The sequence below is a fragment of the Fukomys damarensis genome, unplaced genomic scaffold (assembly GCF_012274545.1).
Source record: "Fukomys damarensis isolate Sample0158 unplaced genomic scaffold, DMR_v1.0_HiC HiC_scaffold_39, whole genome shotgun sequence".
NCBI classification, from domain to species: domain Eukaryota; kingdom Metazoa; phylum Chordata; class Mammalia; order Rodentia; family Bathyergidae; genus Fukomys; species Fukomys damarensis.
Window position 1 is genome coordinate 115,585,700 of NW_022900951.1, and position 17,203 is coordinate 115,602,902.

Here is a 17,203-nt window from a genome sequence, read left to right on the forward strand (position 1 = left end):
CTTCATGGTACTAAAAGAGTCCATTTGGTATCTAGTTCTCAATCCAGCAACAGCTCTGGTGCAGGGAGGCTTTGGTTCATTTAATGCCTAGATATTCCTGGAACTTCAATGATTTGAAGTGACATTGTTCTCTGAGGAGCTTATATTTTTTTAAAAAAATATGATGACACAGGCAAGAAAACGTTTTACTCAAATGTCATTTTCCCTAATTCTCTTTACTTGTAAGTACTACATGTCCACAAATTCTGGAGGTATTAGTAAAACAAGAAAAGTGAGTCAGGTGTGATGGTGCAAGCCTATAATCTCAGCACCCTGCAAGGCTGTGGAAGGAGGATCCCGAATTCAAGCCCAGAAGAGGCAAATTAGCAAGACCTCATCTGAAAAAAATTTTAAAAAGGCTGGGAATGTAGTTCAGTGTGAGGCCCTGGGTTCAATCCTCAATACCACGGAAGGAGGGAGGGAGGGAGGGAGGGAGGGAGGGAAGGAAGGAAGGAAGGAAGGAAGGAAGGAAGGAAGGAAGGAAGGAAAAAGGCAGGGGGAAAGAACAAAATGCAAAAACGTGAAGCTAAAAAAGGTGAAACTAAAAAAGCAAATGGTTACGTAGGTGTAACATATGACTGACTTTTCAGGTAAAATAATAATGTAGAAAATGTTACCTTATCTGCTTTGTCAAAATATGTTAAAGGTCCATCACTTTGTGACAATCCATCAACTTCCTGAGTTTCACCTTTATATTTGTGCCCATCTATGCAGCATTCAATGAATTCCATGCTATTTTCAGTGAGTGTTCCAGTCTTATCTGTAAACACATAATCCACCTGAAACAAAAACACAAACATATATGTTTCTTCAGTGTGATTAATTTTAGTTAGCTGTATGGCAGTGCTATTTCCATATCCACAGAAAGTAATTTCTTCTGAGGCTTTTTGTCAAATGTCAGAGAATTACAGAGGCAAATGTGCTAGTATTTTTAAAGATACAGAAATAGTACCACTGCCTAAGGTAGACCTACTCAAATGCAGAAGAATAATAGGAAGGATAAATGTGACTACTATATTAAACTAAGAATTATACAATTTAACCCATTAAAGTCAGTTTTTCCAAGGGGGAAATAAGAATTCACTGAACACTTACTTTACACACACACACACACACACACACACACACACACACACACACACACAGAGCAGGGGGAGGATGAAAAAAGTTTAATTGGAGTTTAAGTCAACTGGGAAATAAGAAAATCAAACAAAAACTGCGAGGGTTCTCACCGGGGAAAAGCTCAATAGTAGACAGATGTAAAATGAAGTATATTATGAACATAAGAACTATAGCATATATACAGGGAGAGAAAATATAAATATTATCTAATGAGGAGATATAATAGGTCAATAATGATCAAAAATATAACTGAAATTGCTTCCCATATACTATGCATATTTTTAGATGCTTCTCAAAAATGTTCTCAAATTGAAAAAAGTTTATAATGCTAGTTTAAAGTATAATATATAAGAATATTTTCATAAATAGTGGAAAATAAGCAATGAAACAAATTTTCCATTCAAATAGACAATTTTGAGCTTTTCCATTTTATCTCAGTTTTTATCTCTTCTATTTATAACATCTGGCTTTTGGAAACCCACAATTTTATCCTCCCTTTTGGCAATTTATGTTTAAATAGTTAAAATTATGGGCTGACAGGAACAAGCATAAGCACAAGATTAAGGTTTTTATTATGTAAGGGAGAGATGAACTTCAGCAGTAGTTGCTTTCTAATTATTTTTCAAAGCTTTTCACGGTAGCAGCACTGGCACAAATATAGCATTCCAATCTTCCTTTTTTCCTGTTAGCCAGCCAAGTTTGAATTCTCTCTTTAAATTAATCCAGCTAGTACTATTCATGTACCATTTAGATTTTTCCAGTTAAAATGAAATTCTGTGGGGATCCTTTTCTCCTGGTCAAAATTATTAACTTCCCTTTACTCCTGAAGGTTGCCCTGGGTTATTTCACATCGTGCACTTAGATGAGCATGAGCCTATTCAGAGTCTCTTTTACCAGTGCCAAAGGTGGCATTTTCACAATATACAGTATAATTTCTGCACCTACATGTACATTTGGGCAGTATGGTTCTACAGACCTGGAATATCACAGGTATAGGCTAACACACTATACTCACATGCAGCAAGGCTCAAAGTGTAGCATTATCACATACATCTGGAGGGATTGCAGGAACCCTCCAGAGTGCTGCGCACCATTACACCAGAGATTCTAATTCAGGAGGTCTGAGGTGGGGCTGGATAACTTGTATTTCTAAGTTTCTAGCTTATGCTGATGCTTTTGGTCTCAGAGAACCAGTGCCCCAGCATATGTCATATACTCAGGAAAAAGGGAGGGGACCAGCTGTGATCCATATTAAAAAGTAGTCTCATACTTAAAGGAGAGAGATAGAAACAGAGCCTGCTGCTTGACTCTGCCTTACAGGCAGCCGTTTCCTCTTTAAAGACAGGCTTGTGCTTCCTGAAGAAGTCTCCTCTATATCAGCAAGTTCAAACTCATCATTTTATGGACTGAAAGTATAAAATGAGTGATATTATGAAATTCATTTCTTGAACTATAGCTTTTAAAAGACTTGGTTGCTAAGATAGTCTAGACAACTGGTAGTGGGGTTACCTAGCCAGCTTCAAAACTGGGGGCTCTGAATCACTACCTCCCTTTCTTCTGGTGGTACTAGGGATGGAACTCAAGGCCTCAGACCTGCTAGCTAAATTCTACCACAGAGCTACACATCCAGGAGAAATGTTTTTAAAGCCCCAGTCAGGATTCCTAAGGGCGTGATGAGTGTGAGTGGGTGGTGCTTCCCTCCATGTGGCAAATTACACAGTGACAACTATATTGGCTGAAGATTCAAATTGCCCACCATTTCTCCATTTAACCTTACACTATCAAAATGGCAGTGGACAGAGGGGAAGGTTCCTGCTAGACTACTGCTTCCTTTGGTATAGACAAGCATAGTGGCCTAAATCTAATGACCATTCCAAGTGGGTAAAGGCTTGGGTATAAATAAAATGGAGAACTCATAGTTGAGGGTACAAGAATGAGTAAAGTGGGTTATGCAATGAGGGAAATTCAGAATCATGTTAATACCTCAAAAGGGGCTCACAGCAAGCTCAACTGTACTAGATGCCTAAAAAGATGCAGCAGTATGTTTTTCTAATTCATTCCTTCTTTTGGAACCTGAGATGATTAAAATGGAAGCCTATAAACCTCAGTGACTGCACCCAGAGGTATTTTCAATGACTGGACAAATAGTAATTATCAAAGAGTGAATGGAAATCTATTAATGCATCAGCCTCTTCTGAGTTGTGTATCTCTTTGATCATCAGTGTTTGAAGATGGGGTAGACTGTGATATTGTGAAATATATATTAGATCTTCATCCCTATATCCTGACATATGATTTTTTTTTTGCGGGTATCGGGGATTGAACTTGGGACATTGCACTTGTGAGGCAGGCAGCAGAACCACTGAGCTAAATCCCCAGCCCTTGACATATGATCTGAAAATGCGTGGAATCTCTCCGGACAGACAACAGTGTCTTTTGAATGTTAATGAGATGACTGGTAGCACAGATTCTGTATAGCTTTCAGCTAGGGGCAGGTCACTAGGAAGATTAAGGCAAGATCAACAAGTTGGGATTTCTCAGTCCCACTCTACAACCTCTAGTGGGAGCGTAGAAGGGCTGAAGGTTAAACTGACTGTCAATGGCCAAAGAGTTAATCACTCAAGTCTTAGTGACGTGACGAAGCTTCCATAAACAGCCACCGTGACTGGGTTCAGAGAGCGCCTAGCCAGCTGATCACATACGGGTTCCTAGACGATGACACTCCTGGAGAGGACATGGAAGCTCTGTACCCTGCCCACACACCTTGCTCTATATGTGCCTTCCACTTGGCTATTCATCTGTAGCTTTTATAGTACACCAGTAAGCATAAGTATGTTTGCCTGAATTTTGTGACTTATTCTAGCAAATTAATGGAATCCAAGGCAGGGATCATAGAGTCCTGAGAGCTGGCTGGTCATAAACACAGGGTACAAGCTGTACTTGACATGTTATGGTGAGGACCAGTATCCTGGCACTTCAATCTGTGTGAGATCTGATGCCATATCCAGGTAGGTAAGTGTCAGAAGTAACCAGAATTAGGATACCCAGAGGAGTCCACTAGAGAACTGTTGCTGGGGCTATGCAGAAACTCCCTCCAGCACCATAACTTCTGGCAAGAGTTGTTTTGAGTGGCTGAAGGAAAAATCATGTAGGTGTTATGTTTCCTATCTCTTAGTGAGATAGTTGCTATAGGGCAGAAAGAGCTCTGAAATATAGGTTGAACACATGAAATAGTCTACTTCATAGGTCAAATTTGATTAAAAACATTTTATATGGTTTAACAAGTAGAATATTTGGAATGAAGTCTTGGGTCCGCCACCTACTAATGTTATTGGCCACTGAGGTCCTTGTGCTCAGGTTCATTTGCTTGCCACTGACCAAATAAAATGTAAAAAGGAAAAAAGGACTTATTCAAAGCTAGCTCCAAGGGATGGAGGGGCCAATATGCCTCAAATCACCATCTCACTTTGTACAATATAGGTGTAATGGAGTCTTTGATAGCAAGGATCAGTGGGAGAGGGAATACAATGAGACAACAGACACAGTCAGACCTGTTTCAGTCTTCCTAGAACCAGACCTCTCCCTATCTTGCCTAAGGGAATGAAACTGGACTTGATCGTTAATGCCAGCATCTGTATATTCTGCAGTTCATCTGGGTTGAGGAAAGATGGAGGGGAGCTATGTCCTAGGCCTGAGGAAATTTGAAGTAGTCATTTGTCTGTAAAAGAAAAAAAAAACTAACTTTGAAAGTTCCACCTTGTGGTGCCAGGTATGCTAACATTGTGCTTCGGGGAAATATGTTCATTTTATGAATTTAAATATTAAATTTAAATTATAAGACCTGCTGTACAAGACTCTGAAGACTAAGCAATAAAGCTCAATAGTAAGTATGTTCTGAAATGAAAAGATGCTATACAGATGTTGACTGTTGTTGGAGTTGACTTGTCCAAAATAGTATAGTACTAGACTCTTTCCACTGCTTCACATTCATTGATTTTTTTTTTTCTGATTGATTACGATCCCACTGGTTTAGTTAGGTCTGTTCTGTTTCCCCAAGTAGGTAGATGGTGAACAACTTGATGGTCTCTTGTTTATCATAGTAACCTCAATAGCTAGCACCATCCCAGGTAGACATTAGAAGCTGAATATATTAACTACTAGATTGAATTACTGAAGTCAGAATACTGCATATATTTAGATAATAAAAAATCAAACCTATCAGGCATAGCTACAACACTGGGAAGGGATATGAAGGGGGAGACTAGTCTGATAGTATTTTCAGGGTGGTTTGAAATCATTCAGTTATATAAAAGACCAGGGTCTGATCAGAATAAAAAAATCATTATTTTTCTGAGCTGACCAGTCTATTTCCTTTTGTTCCCTCTTTTTGTATCAATGCCCTAAATATATCCTTCTATCCTTTTTTTAAATATCAATGGCTCATTCTTTAAAGAGGTTAAACAAATGTTTGCCATGGCATTGATGGGAATGAACTGATATTACCTTTAGTGACATAAAAAGACCTATAGGTCTTAAATTATGACTCATTGAAGAAGAAGCTGATTATACTTAATTTCATGTGTACCAGTCCATTGAGTGCTAAATGGTATAAGAAAACTATTTCAAGGCTTCTTGGCATTTTCATTCAGATATTTTCTAAAAGTACAAGCTGATAATGATAGCAAGTTGTTTAGATAGCATATTAATTGAAGTGGTGGTCTACTAAATGTCAATTGTGCTTCAAAATGCAGAATTTAGTAAAGGAAGAAAGTGGTAGTGGAAACAAAATCTGTAGCTTCTTTTCACTAATCAAATTTACCAGATTATTACCCAAAGCTCAACTTTACTGTTTCTAGTCTTAATTACAATATGGATAATAACAGCAGGTATGCACTAACAAAGGTAACATGAAATCTGTTGAAGTAGGGATCTGAAGGAATGAGGGAAGGGTTCCATCAAGTGGAACCTGGCCTGGACATCCTGTCTGTCTCAGGAGAGGAGATCATTAAGTGTAACCTTCGAAAAATGGCTACTCTATTTGCAGTAGTACTTAAAGACGTCCCCTGGGGAGCTATGTTCTCCCTTGGGTAGGTTAATCTACACAACCAGGCATTGAATCTACAAGAGGCACATTTAGAGTGAGACACTAAATTAGCTGTCAGGGAAATGGGTTCATTAGAGGTGACTTCTGCAACTCAAAAACTTGTTTCTGTCAAAAGCGTGCAGACTGATGCTTTCCGTTGAAACTACAGTAGTTCTATTCAGATAGATCTGTCCCTGGATAAAAATTCAGGGGTTTAAAAAGGATAGAGTCCATTATGGCAGCTGAAATCACCAACAAAAGAAACTTTTGGAAACAGTATCTCAGAAAAACCACTGGCTGATACATTTCTCATCCTATTCTTAGTGCCTCAGTATCTATGTGGAATGCAGTCTCCAAGGTCTGAAATACTTAAGATTTGAAGTTAGGCCCCCCAAAAATGGTACCTGGAGATTCCTTTCACCCTTTCAACTGCAGGTGTCTGGGCATTCTTTGGTTTAAGGCAAAGACTGTGTCAAGGGCACAAATAAAAAGCAGGGAAACAGGAAGACAAAACCAAGCAAGACAGAATTTTGAGGTATAGATACAAATCGGCACCATTTAGAAGAAGGGTGGAGCACTGTTCTAGCCATAGAGTTCTATTAACTGAATTTGCATTTTCTAGCCACAGAAATGACATTCCCATAGCCTTCGAAGTATCATGAGAATTAACTGAAAGCCAAAAAATTTCCTCAGCCTGTGAAGATCATTACATGACACACAAAAAATTCAGACAAAGGGAAAAATGTTCTAAATACTAATGAGAAAAGCACCTAAGCAGTCATTACTTGAAATTACAGTTAGACTGCATTACATTAGAAAATAAATGCTCCTGGGTTTGAAATGAGGACAGTCTTGGTTACACTGGTATATTAAGCAAAAAGCATTGTGAGGAAGGGATGACATTACAATTTTCCTTTCACTTCAAGTTCTATTCTGGAATAAACAATTCTGCTTGCTAGTCTATAGTCCATCTGATCAACAATTTACCAAAAAAATCTCAACAGGACAATAATCAGTTCTGTTTATAGGACTACATGTACTTATAAAATATCTGTATTTACTACCTTGTAGGCTATCCACAAATAATTAGATAATAACAAAGACTGCATGTTTCCTATTCCAAAGCAACAATATAATCTAACATCACCTGGTGAATTTTAAAGAGAATTTCTGTAACATTCAAATATATAAATTGCATCTTTCTCAAAAATGCCACCAAAAGAACTGATGTACACCTATGAAAATACTGATTACTTTTATCACATGCCTGCATAAAGAATTTTCTGTAATATTTTTAAACATGAAACAGTGACATATATTGGTAATCCAGATTACAAAAAATATATTTTCCCTTATTTTATGCAAAAGTGTGTTCTAACCTGACCAAGTTCTTCATTAAGGTCTGATGTGTTAACCAAGGCACCTTCATTAATTTCTTCATCATAAAAGTCCTTATCCCAAGAGATGAAGAAGGAGCCTAAGAATTTCTGCATTTCCACAGTGACATACATGGAGACAGGAATGATAAAGTTGAACAGAACCATAAATGATAGGAAGTCGGTGAACATTTTCAAAACCTAAAATGAAAAATATAGTTCATGCTATTTAGATGCACAGCTCTATCAGATACATATAATAAAAGAAATGGTTAACCTTCTCTATTTCAATGCTGAAAGCACTGTTCTTGCTATAAAGATACTCTCCAATGACACTGTATCATTGTAGTCAAAATGATCACAGTATGTGAGAACATTTTAAGGATACTCTGAGTGTTATTGTTCTTCAGGACATATACCCTCTCTCTTAACACTTTTTTCACTTCCTTAAATTCTTTGCTCCTTCTACCCCTAGGTATGAATGAGAGACCAGAATTTACATGAAGGTATTCATTGTGCTACTAACATGGCATCTCACAAGTTCATACGATATTAAAAATCCACAGTTTCTTGTCAAATTGATTCAAACTGTTAACTGAAGACCTAAAAATAAGCATGAATGCCTAAAGTAAAATTTAAAAATCTAAACTTTTAATGGCTTAGGGCTACCATACAACCAAAAGATAACACTGAAGCTAACAAACAAAAGGTATCATCCCTCTGAGCAGTGTTTTGATAAAGGGTGGCTTGCTCACAAAGTCCCAGAGTTAAAATTTTCAGTGAAAAATAAATTACCTTAAAAGTCTCCCGTTCTTTCTGAGTCTTTTGGTTATACCAAGGTTCATCATTATGTGGGGTACTTTGCCAAATATACTTTAGAGTAGTGCATACTGCTGCTTTGGTCAGTAAGATAAATAAATACACAATCAAGAAGGCATTAATGGATCTGAAAAATAAGATAGTATAGTGTTTATAACCACTTAATTAACTAATTTCACCAACCAAATATAAAATGAGTTCACTTATCCATGTATGATGTGTAATGACGGCACAAAACTTTAGCTAGGAACCTCAGTTAGCACATCTGTATCATTGTCAACTGACAAAACAGAAAAGCCAGCCCAGAATTACTGTTTACTGATTTTCAATGTTCCCCAATGTGCAATGACTGGCTAGCTTTAACACACCTTTAGTAAGGCTCTTGTACAATGAAAGGAAACAGACACACACATATGCTACTACCTACTTGATCTTTATAGGAGTAGCTTGCCTCCAAGTCCTTGAATCCTAAACGTTTGGGATTGAAGGCAAGACAGCAAATATGAAAATACCACAAAGAGTGTATACTCTTTCTCAGCTCTGGAGAAGGTGCCACTGATAGGTGTTCATGCCCACAATACAGAGAGGTCCCTACTTGTGGCACCTAGTTTGAAGATCTACCAGAAACCAATTCAGTATTTGCTAGGAGACTATGATTAATGTTGCAGAACCATCTTGCATACAGCAACTAGAGCACCTCAAATCAATAACTCCAGCAAGAAAAGGATATGAATTAATAGTTCAAGTAAACTTTACCCTTTCATAGCTACGTAAGCTTAGGTAAGTCACTTATCATCTTGGAGACCATTTTCTGGTCTAAAAAATTGAAAGGGTAATACACATTATTTCAGAGTTGTCCAGAATATTAAATCACACCAGAGATTAAAATCACTTAAGACAGTTTTTAGTACATAAAGGAGTGTTCAAAATGGTGGCTTCTATCATACTTGGTATATTTTGTTATGGTTGTGATTTGGAATTACTGAGGAAGTAACTATTTCAACAATAATAACTAAGGAAATCATGGTACACACTAACTTTTCAACAGCAGAACGTTTCTGAGATTTTCCTTGGTAGTTCAAAGCCATTTTGGTTTCCATCCCAGTGTAAACAGCAACTCCTAAAGAATAATAAAATATAATGAAAACTAGGTTATAATAGAACTTGCCAACCAAACCCCTATCCACTTGCATCTATGAATTCTTAAGTCTACATGAGTAAGAACTCTTAAGTCCTATTCTACTCACCAGTTGGTATACTGTTTACAGTATAATTTTAATTCTATAAAGTATTTGTTATATTTTATGTTAGTTTACCATCTTGTAAATTCCCAACACCTAAATACAGGTTAGAATAAATGTCAATATCTGCCACATTTACTTTTTTTTGGGGGGGGGTACCAGGGATAGAACTCAGGACCTTGCGCTTGCAAGGCAGGCACAGGGCCACCTAGCTAAATCCCTGCCCTTTGCCACATTCATTTTTAAATATGTGCTGCTTGTTCATAGGCTTTACAAAGCATATTTCTTATATCTTAAAAACTATTCACCATATATCTTCTTGGCATTTTTTAGTGTAGCTCCTTTCAGCAAGAGATTTTCAGGTCCCAAAGATCTAAATAAAAATTTAAAAAAGTGAGCACAGCTTATCCAAAAAATGCATAGCATCATCAATTCTTGGGACAGATTTTGTCATGACGCGCATCTATTTCCAAGGGTTTCAGAATGTATCTGTCTACTTCTGCCATATGCCTACTCCCTAGGACAAACTGAAAGATCCCTCCCTCTGAAGTGACTTCAAGGTACAGCACAGATGGAAGCACATCAGGAGTGGCCAGCAACACGCAGAGGTAAAGAAATGCACAGAGGAATCAAAGGATTATGAGTCATAGATAGTAAGACAAGAAGAGGACAGAACGGCAGATAGCAAGAAACAATGTCACAGATAAAAGACATCTTTGTAGAGCATAAACCTACCTTTTGGGGGATCACTGTGCATCGTGAATTACTATTTTAAGTTTTTAAAAGTTTGACTATAAAGGCCAATTGAAAAGTTGAGGCAATTAATTGGTTAAAAAATCACCCTTCTCTGTAGGAATCACCTCATGATAAATGACCAGCCTTTCATTTTAATTAGGTCCAAGTAATTCTTCCAGCAGTTTATCCACTGCCTACTCCCTCAGTTACTCTCCAATAAACATTCTCCAAGCATATTTCCAAACTTGTGAACAGCTACTAAAGACAATAACCACAGAGGCTAGTGTAGGTCTGGAGTACTACTATGCAAAGGGTCTGGGACGCCACTCTTTTGGAAACACCAAGCATTATTTTAGCAACCCCCTCTGCCTAACACACAGAGATGTTAATGTCACAACCCTATCAATCACAGGGTTAGTAACTTATTCAGCTTTGTATCCTTTTTTATAAGGAAAGACATTTACCTATTTGGTGAGTTTAAGAGAAATATTTCCCCCTCTCCCAAAAGTACAGGTTAAAGGAATAATCAACGAACCTGGCAACAGCTTCAAGACTATTACTATAGATATTGATTCGCCCAACAAACCTGTAAAAAGAACATAATAGCAATGTTTTCTATATCCGAGTGAAATCCAAATACAACTGATGAGACTGAATCAGAATACAAATAATAAAAAAAGATGAGACTTTGAATGAAGAATAAATCCTAGCGGAAAAGTTACACTGAGCCAATAAGGTACGTAACATTTTAATCTAATCTTTAAAATAAAAGGGATTAAACCAATGCAAACAAAGATTCTGAATTGACTTTCACAGTCTACTAGGCATTATGCATGCACACAATACCCTTCTCCTTTTCACCTTTACATAAATAAATAATGTGGCTTCTGCTTTGGGTTCATGTGAAGAGAGGTTTCTAGTGCTAAAACACAGATTTTAAAACTGTTAGTTCAGTAGTTCTTACACCTGAGAATGTATCATAATTACTGGAGGACTTATTAAACCACAAATTTCTGGGGCCCATCCTTGAACTTCTGATTTAAGCAGCTCATAGGTGATATTGATGCTGCCAGTCCCAGGTTTAGCCTTTTGAACTACAGCATTAATCTTAAGACAATGAACTCATGATTACCATCTGGAAAAATGTCCAGCCTCTGTCCTGCAGCTGATCTCAGTGGTGAGTTTGACCCAGGCACTTAATATGGCTGGGCACATGGTAATCTGCACTTCTGTAAAATAGAGTAAAAAGGGTCTAATCTCTCCTTAACAAGAGTGTTATGAATGTTCTGTAATTTGCATCATGAACAATGTTTTCATTATAGGAAAACAGAAAATATGAAGGCTTGCTACTTCATTCATCATATACTAATTATGCCAGCACTATACTAGGTGCTGAAGATACACTAATAAAGACATATACCTTGCCCTAAAAAAGATAAGTGAATAATACAATACAAACAGCACAAGGAATTATTACTAGGGTGGCAGAAGTACAAGGTATTCTGAAGTCACATTATAAAAGATTCAATCTAGTCTAGAGAATTAAGAATAACTTTGTTTGCTTTAAAGTTCTTCATATGTAGGACAACTAAAAGATCCTGGGGTTTCCCTATGAATATGCAAGAGTACATATACCGCTCTGTAATTTACAGGCAGAATAAACCACTTCCTCTTCTGGGACCCCTTGGACTTTATACTCACCCATTACTGTACTATAAGCTCAGCTTTTCTGTTTTATCTCCTCGTTCACTGTGAGCTCCTCAAAGGTAGAGGATACCTGTTTTACTTTATGGCCTTAGTTCCCAGTGACAAGGTGAATACAGAAGAGGAAAGAAGGAATTATGGGAAAAGAAAAGAAGACCCTGTTTTCACAGTATGATAAATAACTTTGTTTTCCCACTGTTGGGTGTTAGTGTAAACCACATCCATCCACTCAGTTCCCCATTATGATCAACAGCATTATTAACAAAAGGCCTGGCCTGGGCAACTGGTGCCATCTATAACAGTGTAAGAGAATGAAACTGAACCACGTGGGGGATAAAAACTACTACTATACCCCGATTAGCACCATGTTCTAATCAACTAAACAGTCTTAAAATCAAATGCTAAAGTTTTAACAAACTACAATGACTGTTAATCAGCACACCTACTCCAGACAGCTTTGGTATAATAAAACAAAAGATATTTTATTTCCCCTTCTACTTAACTGTTTACTGTGGCCAATTTGCAATCCTCAGTTCATTGTGATCACTGTAAAAAAATGTGCCTAATTGCATGCTCTTGTATCATCTTCTCTTTTTAATGTTGGATAGCATGAAAAGGCTTATTAGTGTTTTAATTAACTTTGTGTACTTCATGAGTCTGATAGAACAGCCTTATGGGATAGCATAATTTTAAAATTTGATAGATGGCCATGCTTTCAAGTAACAAAAATAAAAATCATAGGATGCCTGGGCCCACAATGATTTATATTAGGCTGGTAGTGAACAAGACTGATCTGAATCATTTCTCTACCAGCAGGAAGAACAGCTCATAAAAACATACACTAGAGTAGGCTGGTAAGTGGTGGGTGGTTTTTACATTTTTTTCAATACTGGTGGCAAAAAGAGAGTGGTAACAAATAGCAGTAAAGTGAAGCCAGGTGATTCTTACTTGTAGAGGTCAGGTTGAGGCTGTTCGCATTCAATTGCTGCTCGGAGCCTGTCAATAGATTCAGCTGTACACAGTGCAATGGTATCCCGTACTGCATAATGTGTCTAGATGAACACAGAAGAGAAAGCAAATATGTACAGAAAAGTGTTTCTTTTTAAAACTGTACACCCAAGTGATTCCAGAAATACAGTCTGTTTGAGTAAGACACTTTGGCAGAATACTACAAATACTGATGCACACTTCGTACTGAGTAAGTTATACGGTATCATTCTTAACATAAATTACAAATAACTTGAAAGATGACCTTACTATGAAGAAATTTCAAAGTTAAAAGGAAAAACAACTGGGGCTGGGGATTTAACTCAGTGGTTCCGCCACATGCCTCGCAAGCACAAGGGACCGATTTCAATCCCCAGTACCAAAAAAATAAATCAATTTAAAAAGGAAAAACAACTAAGGTTTACTCTTGATATTGACAGCAGAGAGTATTCCATTTTCAGCACGCATATAATTGAAAAACTCCATGAAAATTTAATACATTTATTCTTTCTCCCACTTACAGAACTGAGACACTCTTTTTTTTCACTATAGTGTATGGCAATGCAGAGATACACACTTGAATGGAACATAACCCTTTTGGTCAAAATAATGCAAAAATTTTGTCAACAGAAGAAAAGTTATTAATACTTCTATTACACAAATAGCTTAATAAATGAGCTTGAAAATGCTAAATATTACCATAGTTTGTATGGGATACAGGAACATGATGTGTCTTATGTTAGAATATTCTATGAGTATACACTGTGCACTTGACTCAATCAAAACTCAAGGCAAGATCCAATGAACATTTATAAATAATCAACAAGGGCTAATGCAGACTCAAAGAGTGCACTGTTTTTTCAGATGGAAATGCTGTTGACAGGGTCTTTGGGGAATAAGACACAACTGCTCGAGATATATTTAAAATTATCATCTGATTTTGAAAAACTGGCTTGATCAGATTAACTTAGTATAAAAAAGAAAAAAAAACACTACTGAAAGTTATCTTCTTATAAGCACTTTTTCACTATTAGGAAATCATTAGGTAGATTTCTTGATTTTATCTTGACATTCCCTAAAATATAACTCTGTTTTTGAACAATTTAAATGCTACTATCTCAGGCTGGGAATTTAGCTTAGTGGTTCCAGCACCTGCCTCGCAGGCACAAGATCCCAAGTTCAATCCCTGGTACAAAAAAAGAAAGAAAAAAAAAAGAATGCTACTATCTCTTCACAGTGTCCTAGAAAAATGGAATCAGTCATCTACCAGGTAAAGTTCCTTTCTGAAATACTGAGCCCCAGTCCTCAACTCCAGAGGGAAGAACCGAATAGACAAGCCCTCCAAAAATACACCCTGAGGTAAGCACATGAGTATTACTGCTCAAACACAGCACAGGGAGAAATGCATCTTCATGCCCTGGGGAGTTTGTTGGATGAAGGCCAAGAACTGACTGCACCAGAAAGTGGCAGGGAAGTAAGTTATCACCCATTTTCATAAAATTTACTTTAAGCCATTTAAAATCTTCCTAGTTCTGATAAAGCAAACATCTGCCAAACTGTACCCTAAGATACTAAAAACAAAAGCAATCAGATTACTCCAGGTTAGATTTCTTATAACCCAGGAATAAACATTTTTTAACTAAAATATAAATCATGTTTAGAATTAAAAAACAAACTAATATTAGAGTACATGGAATTATTTTTATACTTTATATATAAAGTTTTGGCCTATAATTCCTTCCATTTACAAAAGCCTAAATAGAATATTAAATGGATGTATCAATATGAAATTCAAGCAGCACTTTTATAAAAATTGCTGTGGCTTTTATTTGGGGCATGGTGTTCTCCCGACCCAACATCATCCTTTTCCCCAAAGATGAGTATTTCCTTAGAAGTTAAAAAGACAATTATATAACAGCTGCTTTCAAATACAAAACTTAGATGAACAGGAAAAATAAAGAGATTAGAAGTGTTAGGAAGCAGTGTTATATAATTATTCTTTGCTCAACACAGACCAGGATTGGTCTCTATTACCTTGCAATTGGATTCTCCATCGAGACTGGCTGTAGTGACATAACAGGTTCCATCAATGGTGCAGGATGATAGAAGAATAAGATCACAGGGAAAGGTTTCATCTGCCTGTACTTCTACTACATCACCAACCTAGAATGGAAAGTAAAATAAATAGCAATATTTTAAGTTCCAACAAAGTACTTATTATAACATTCGCTAAAGTCAAAACAACAATAAGAAACATAGCCAGTTCTGCAGCTTTGAGAATAACTCTGCATCCTATACCATGTTTTCATTGAGAAAATATTAACACTGAGAATCCTCATTAAGGTCACAATGACATAGGATACTTTCAAATTACCTTAGTAGTGACCTCTACCTCTATACCTCTATAAGAAACAATTCTGACACTCATTGGCTCTCTGATGTTTCTGGAACTAATGTTTGGTAAGATAATGTACACTATCACTTCATAAATGAGTCAAGGAAAATCTACCTCTTACAAGTTAGGCACTTCACAAACACAGAACTGCTACACTCCCATTTTGCACTGTGCATATTTCAAAATACTTTGCCTACCATGTGACAATAGCTATGACTGTTGAGTGCCAGTTCTTTTAGTGCATAGAAAACCTCAGTCAATTAAAGAGTCATCAATTTTTCTCATTATATTTGAAAAATAATTTTCTATAGGTAGTTTCTAACAATTCACCTGCTATTAGAAGAATCAATTAATACAGCAATGAGAAATTACTTCCTATCAGCTCATGTCGAGGAAAAACCCAAGAGAAGAAATCATGAATAATTTAATAATGTAGGGAGTAAATCATACTAGTTAAAAGCTTGGATTTTTTTTAACCTCATTTCATTTCCCAGCTCTGCTACTTAACTATATGACCTTGGGTGAGTGTCTTAAATGACTCCAACTACCTCAGAGGATTGATGTGAGAGCGAAATGATGACATAAGTAAAGCATTAAGCAAAGTGTTCGGCACTTATGAACCATCTGATGGGGATTTACAATAACAGTTATTAATATCTTGCAACTTACGAATATTCATATAATATTTGCTTTGTAAGACCTATTCAGGAACAGTTTTATTTTCTTTGCCAAACTTAATGAGTAGCCAAGAGCAACAGCATCAGTAATTGAACTAATTTGTAAATAATATTTTGTTTTGTTGGATCTTTCCTTCCCTACTTACATAAACACTTATGCTGCTTACAACAAAACCACAATCTATGCAGAAGAAAAATAATTGTAGGAGAAAGGCAGGAAACACTCCCTGGCATGGTTTCAGGAAAATGTCTCTATTGCTGGGGGGGTCTGGGTAACAGAAACAAAAGTAACCCTGATTCAGAAGATGGGACAGGAAAGCCATTTGTATCAAGGACTTGACTACCACGGGGAGTGAGAGTGAGAATATTGAGCAAGTTCCACCCTGGGGTTCGGATACATACAGCCTACCTAATATTAAGACTGGAACAGGAGAACCAATAAATTCTTCAGCTCCCACTAGGGGCCTTACATTGAATAACAAACAAGAAATAGTAGTCTACCAGTGGGGGAGCACCAAGGGAACTGAAAGCCACTCTGTGGCTCAGGAGTCTAAAATGTGTTTAAAGAGAATGATGGAACAGGAATACTAGGAATAGTGACTCTGGCACACCATATCCCATACAAAGCTCAAGCTAATAGCAATCTATCACTCATAACCAAGTGAAGTCCAATGATGGCCTGGAAATATCAGTAACTACAACAAAAAAACAAAGTCAGCCCAATTTCTGACTAGACTGACTCAACCCCCAACACTAATGGCCTGATGGAACAGAGAGACCTGGTTTAGAACATACATACTACTGACCTGCCATTCTTTTACATACAATATCCAAAATTCAAATTTTTAAAAAAGAGATGCATAGAAAATACAAAGAAAATATAAGCCATCACTGAGAAAGGAGTCAACGGGATCAGACATAGAAATGTCCAAATTTTGGAACTATAGGGCCAGGGATTTAGCTCAGCGGTTCGGTGGCCTGCCTTGCAAGCGCAAGGATACAAGTTCAATCCCCGGTACCAAAAA

The 17,203-nt window shown here is 37.0% G+C and overlaps 1 protein-coding gene across 3 annotated transcripts in view; it reads right to left on the reverse strand.

The window, feature by feature from the left end:
* The window catches only part of Atp11c (ATPase phospholipid transporting 11C), a 172,824-nt gene that overhangs the window by 56,118 nt on the left and 99,503 nt on the right, over positions 1–17,203 (reverse strand). For all 3 annotated transcript variants that reach the window (XM_010640506.2, XM_033760168.1, XM_010640505.1), the window contains exons 6-13: positions 15,141–15,269; positions 13,068–13,171; positions 10,951–11,001; positions 9,989–10,053; positions 9,478–9,559; positions 8,416–8,566; positions 7,624–7,821; positions 657–818 (exon numbers count right to left, since the gene is read on the reverse strand). In XM_010640506.2, coding sequence (XP_010638808.1) covers positions 657–818; positions 7,624–7,821; positions 8,416–8,566; positions 9,478–9,559; positions 9,989–10,053; positions 10,951–11,001; positions 13,068–13,171; positions 15,141–15,269 — 942 coding nt within the window. The remainder of the gene's footprint in view (positions 1–656; positions 819–7,623; positions 7,822–8,415; positions 8,567–9,477; positions 9,560–9,988; positions 10,054–10,950; positions 11,002–13,067; positions 13,172–15,140; positions 15,270–17,203) is intronic.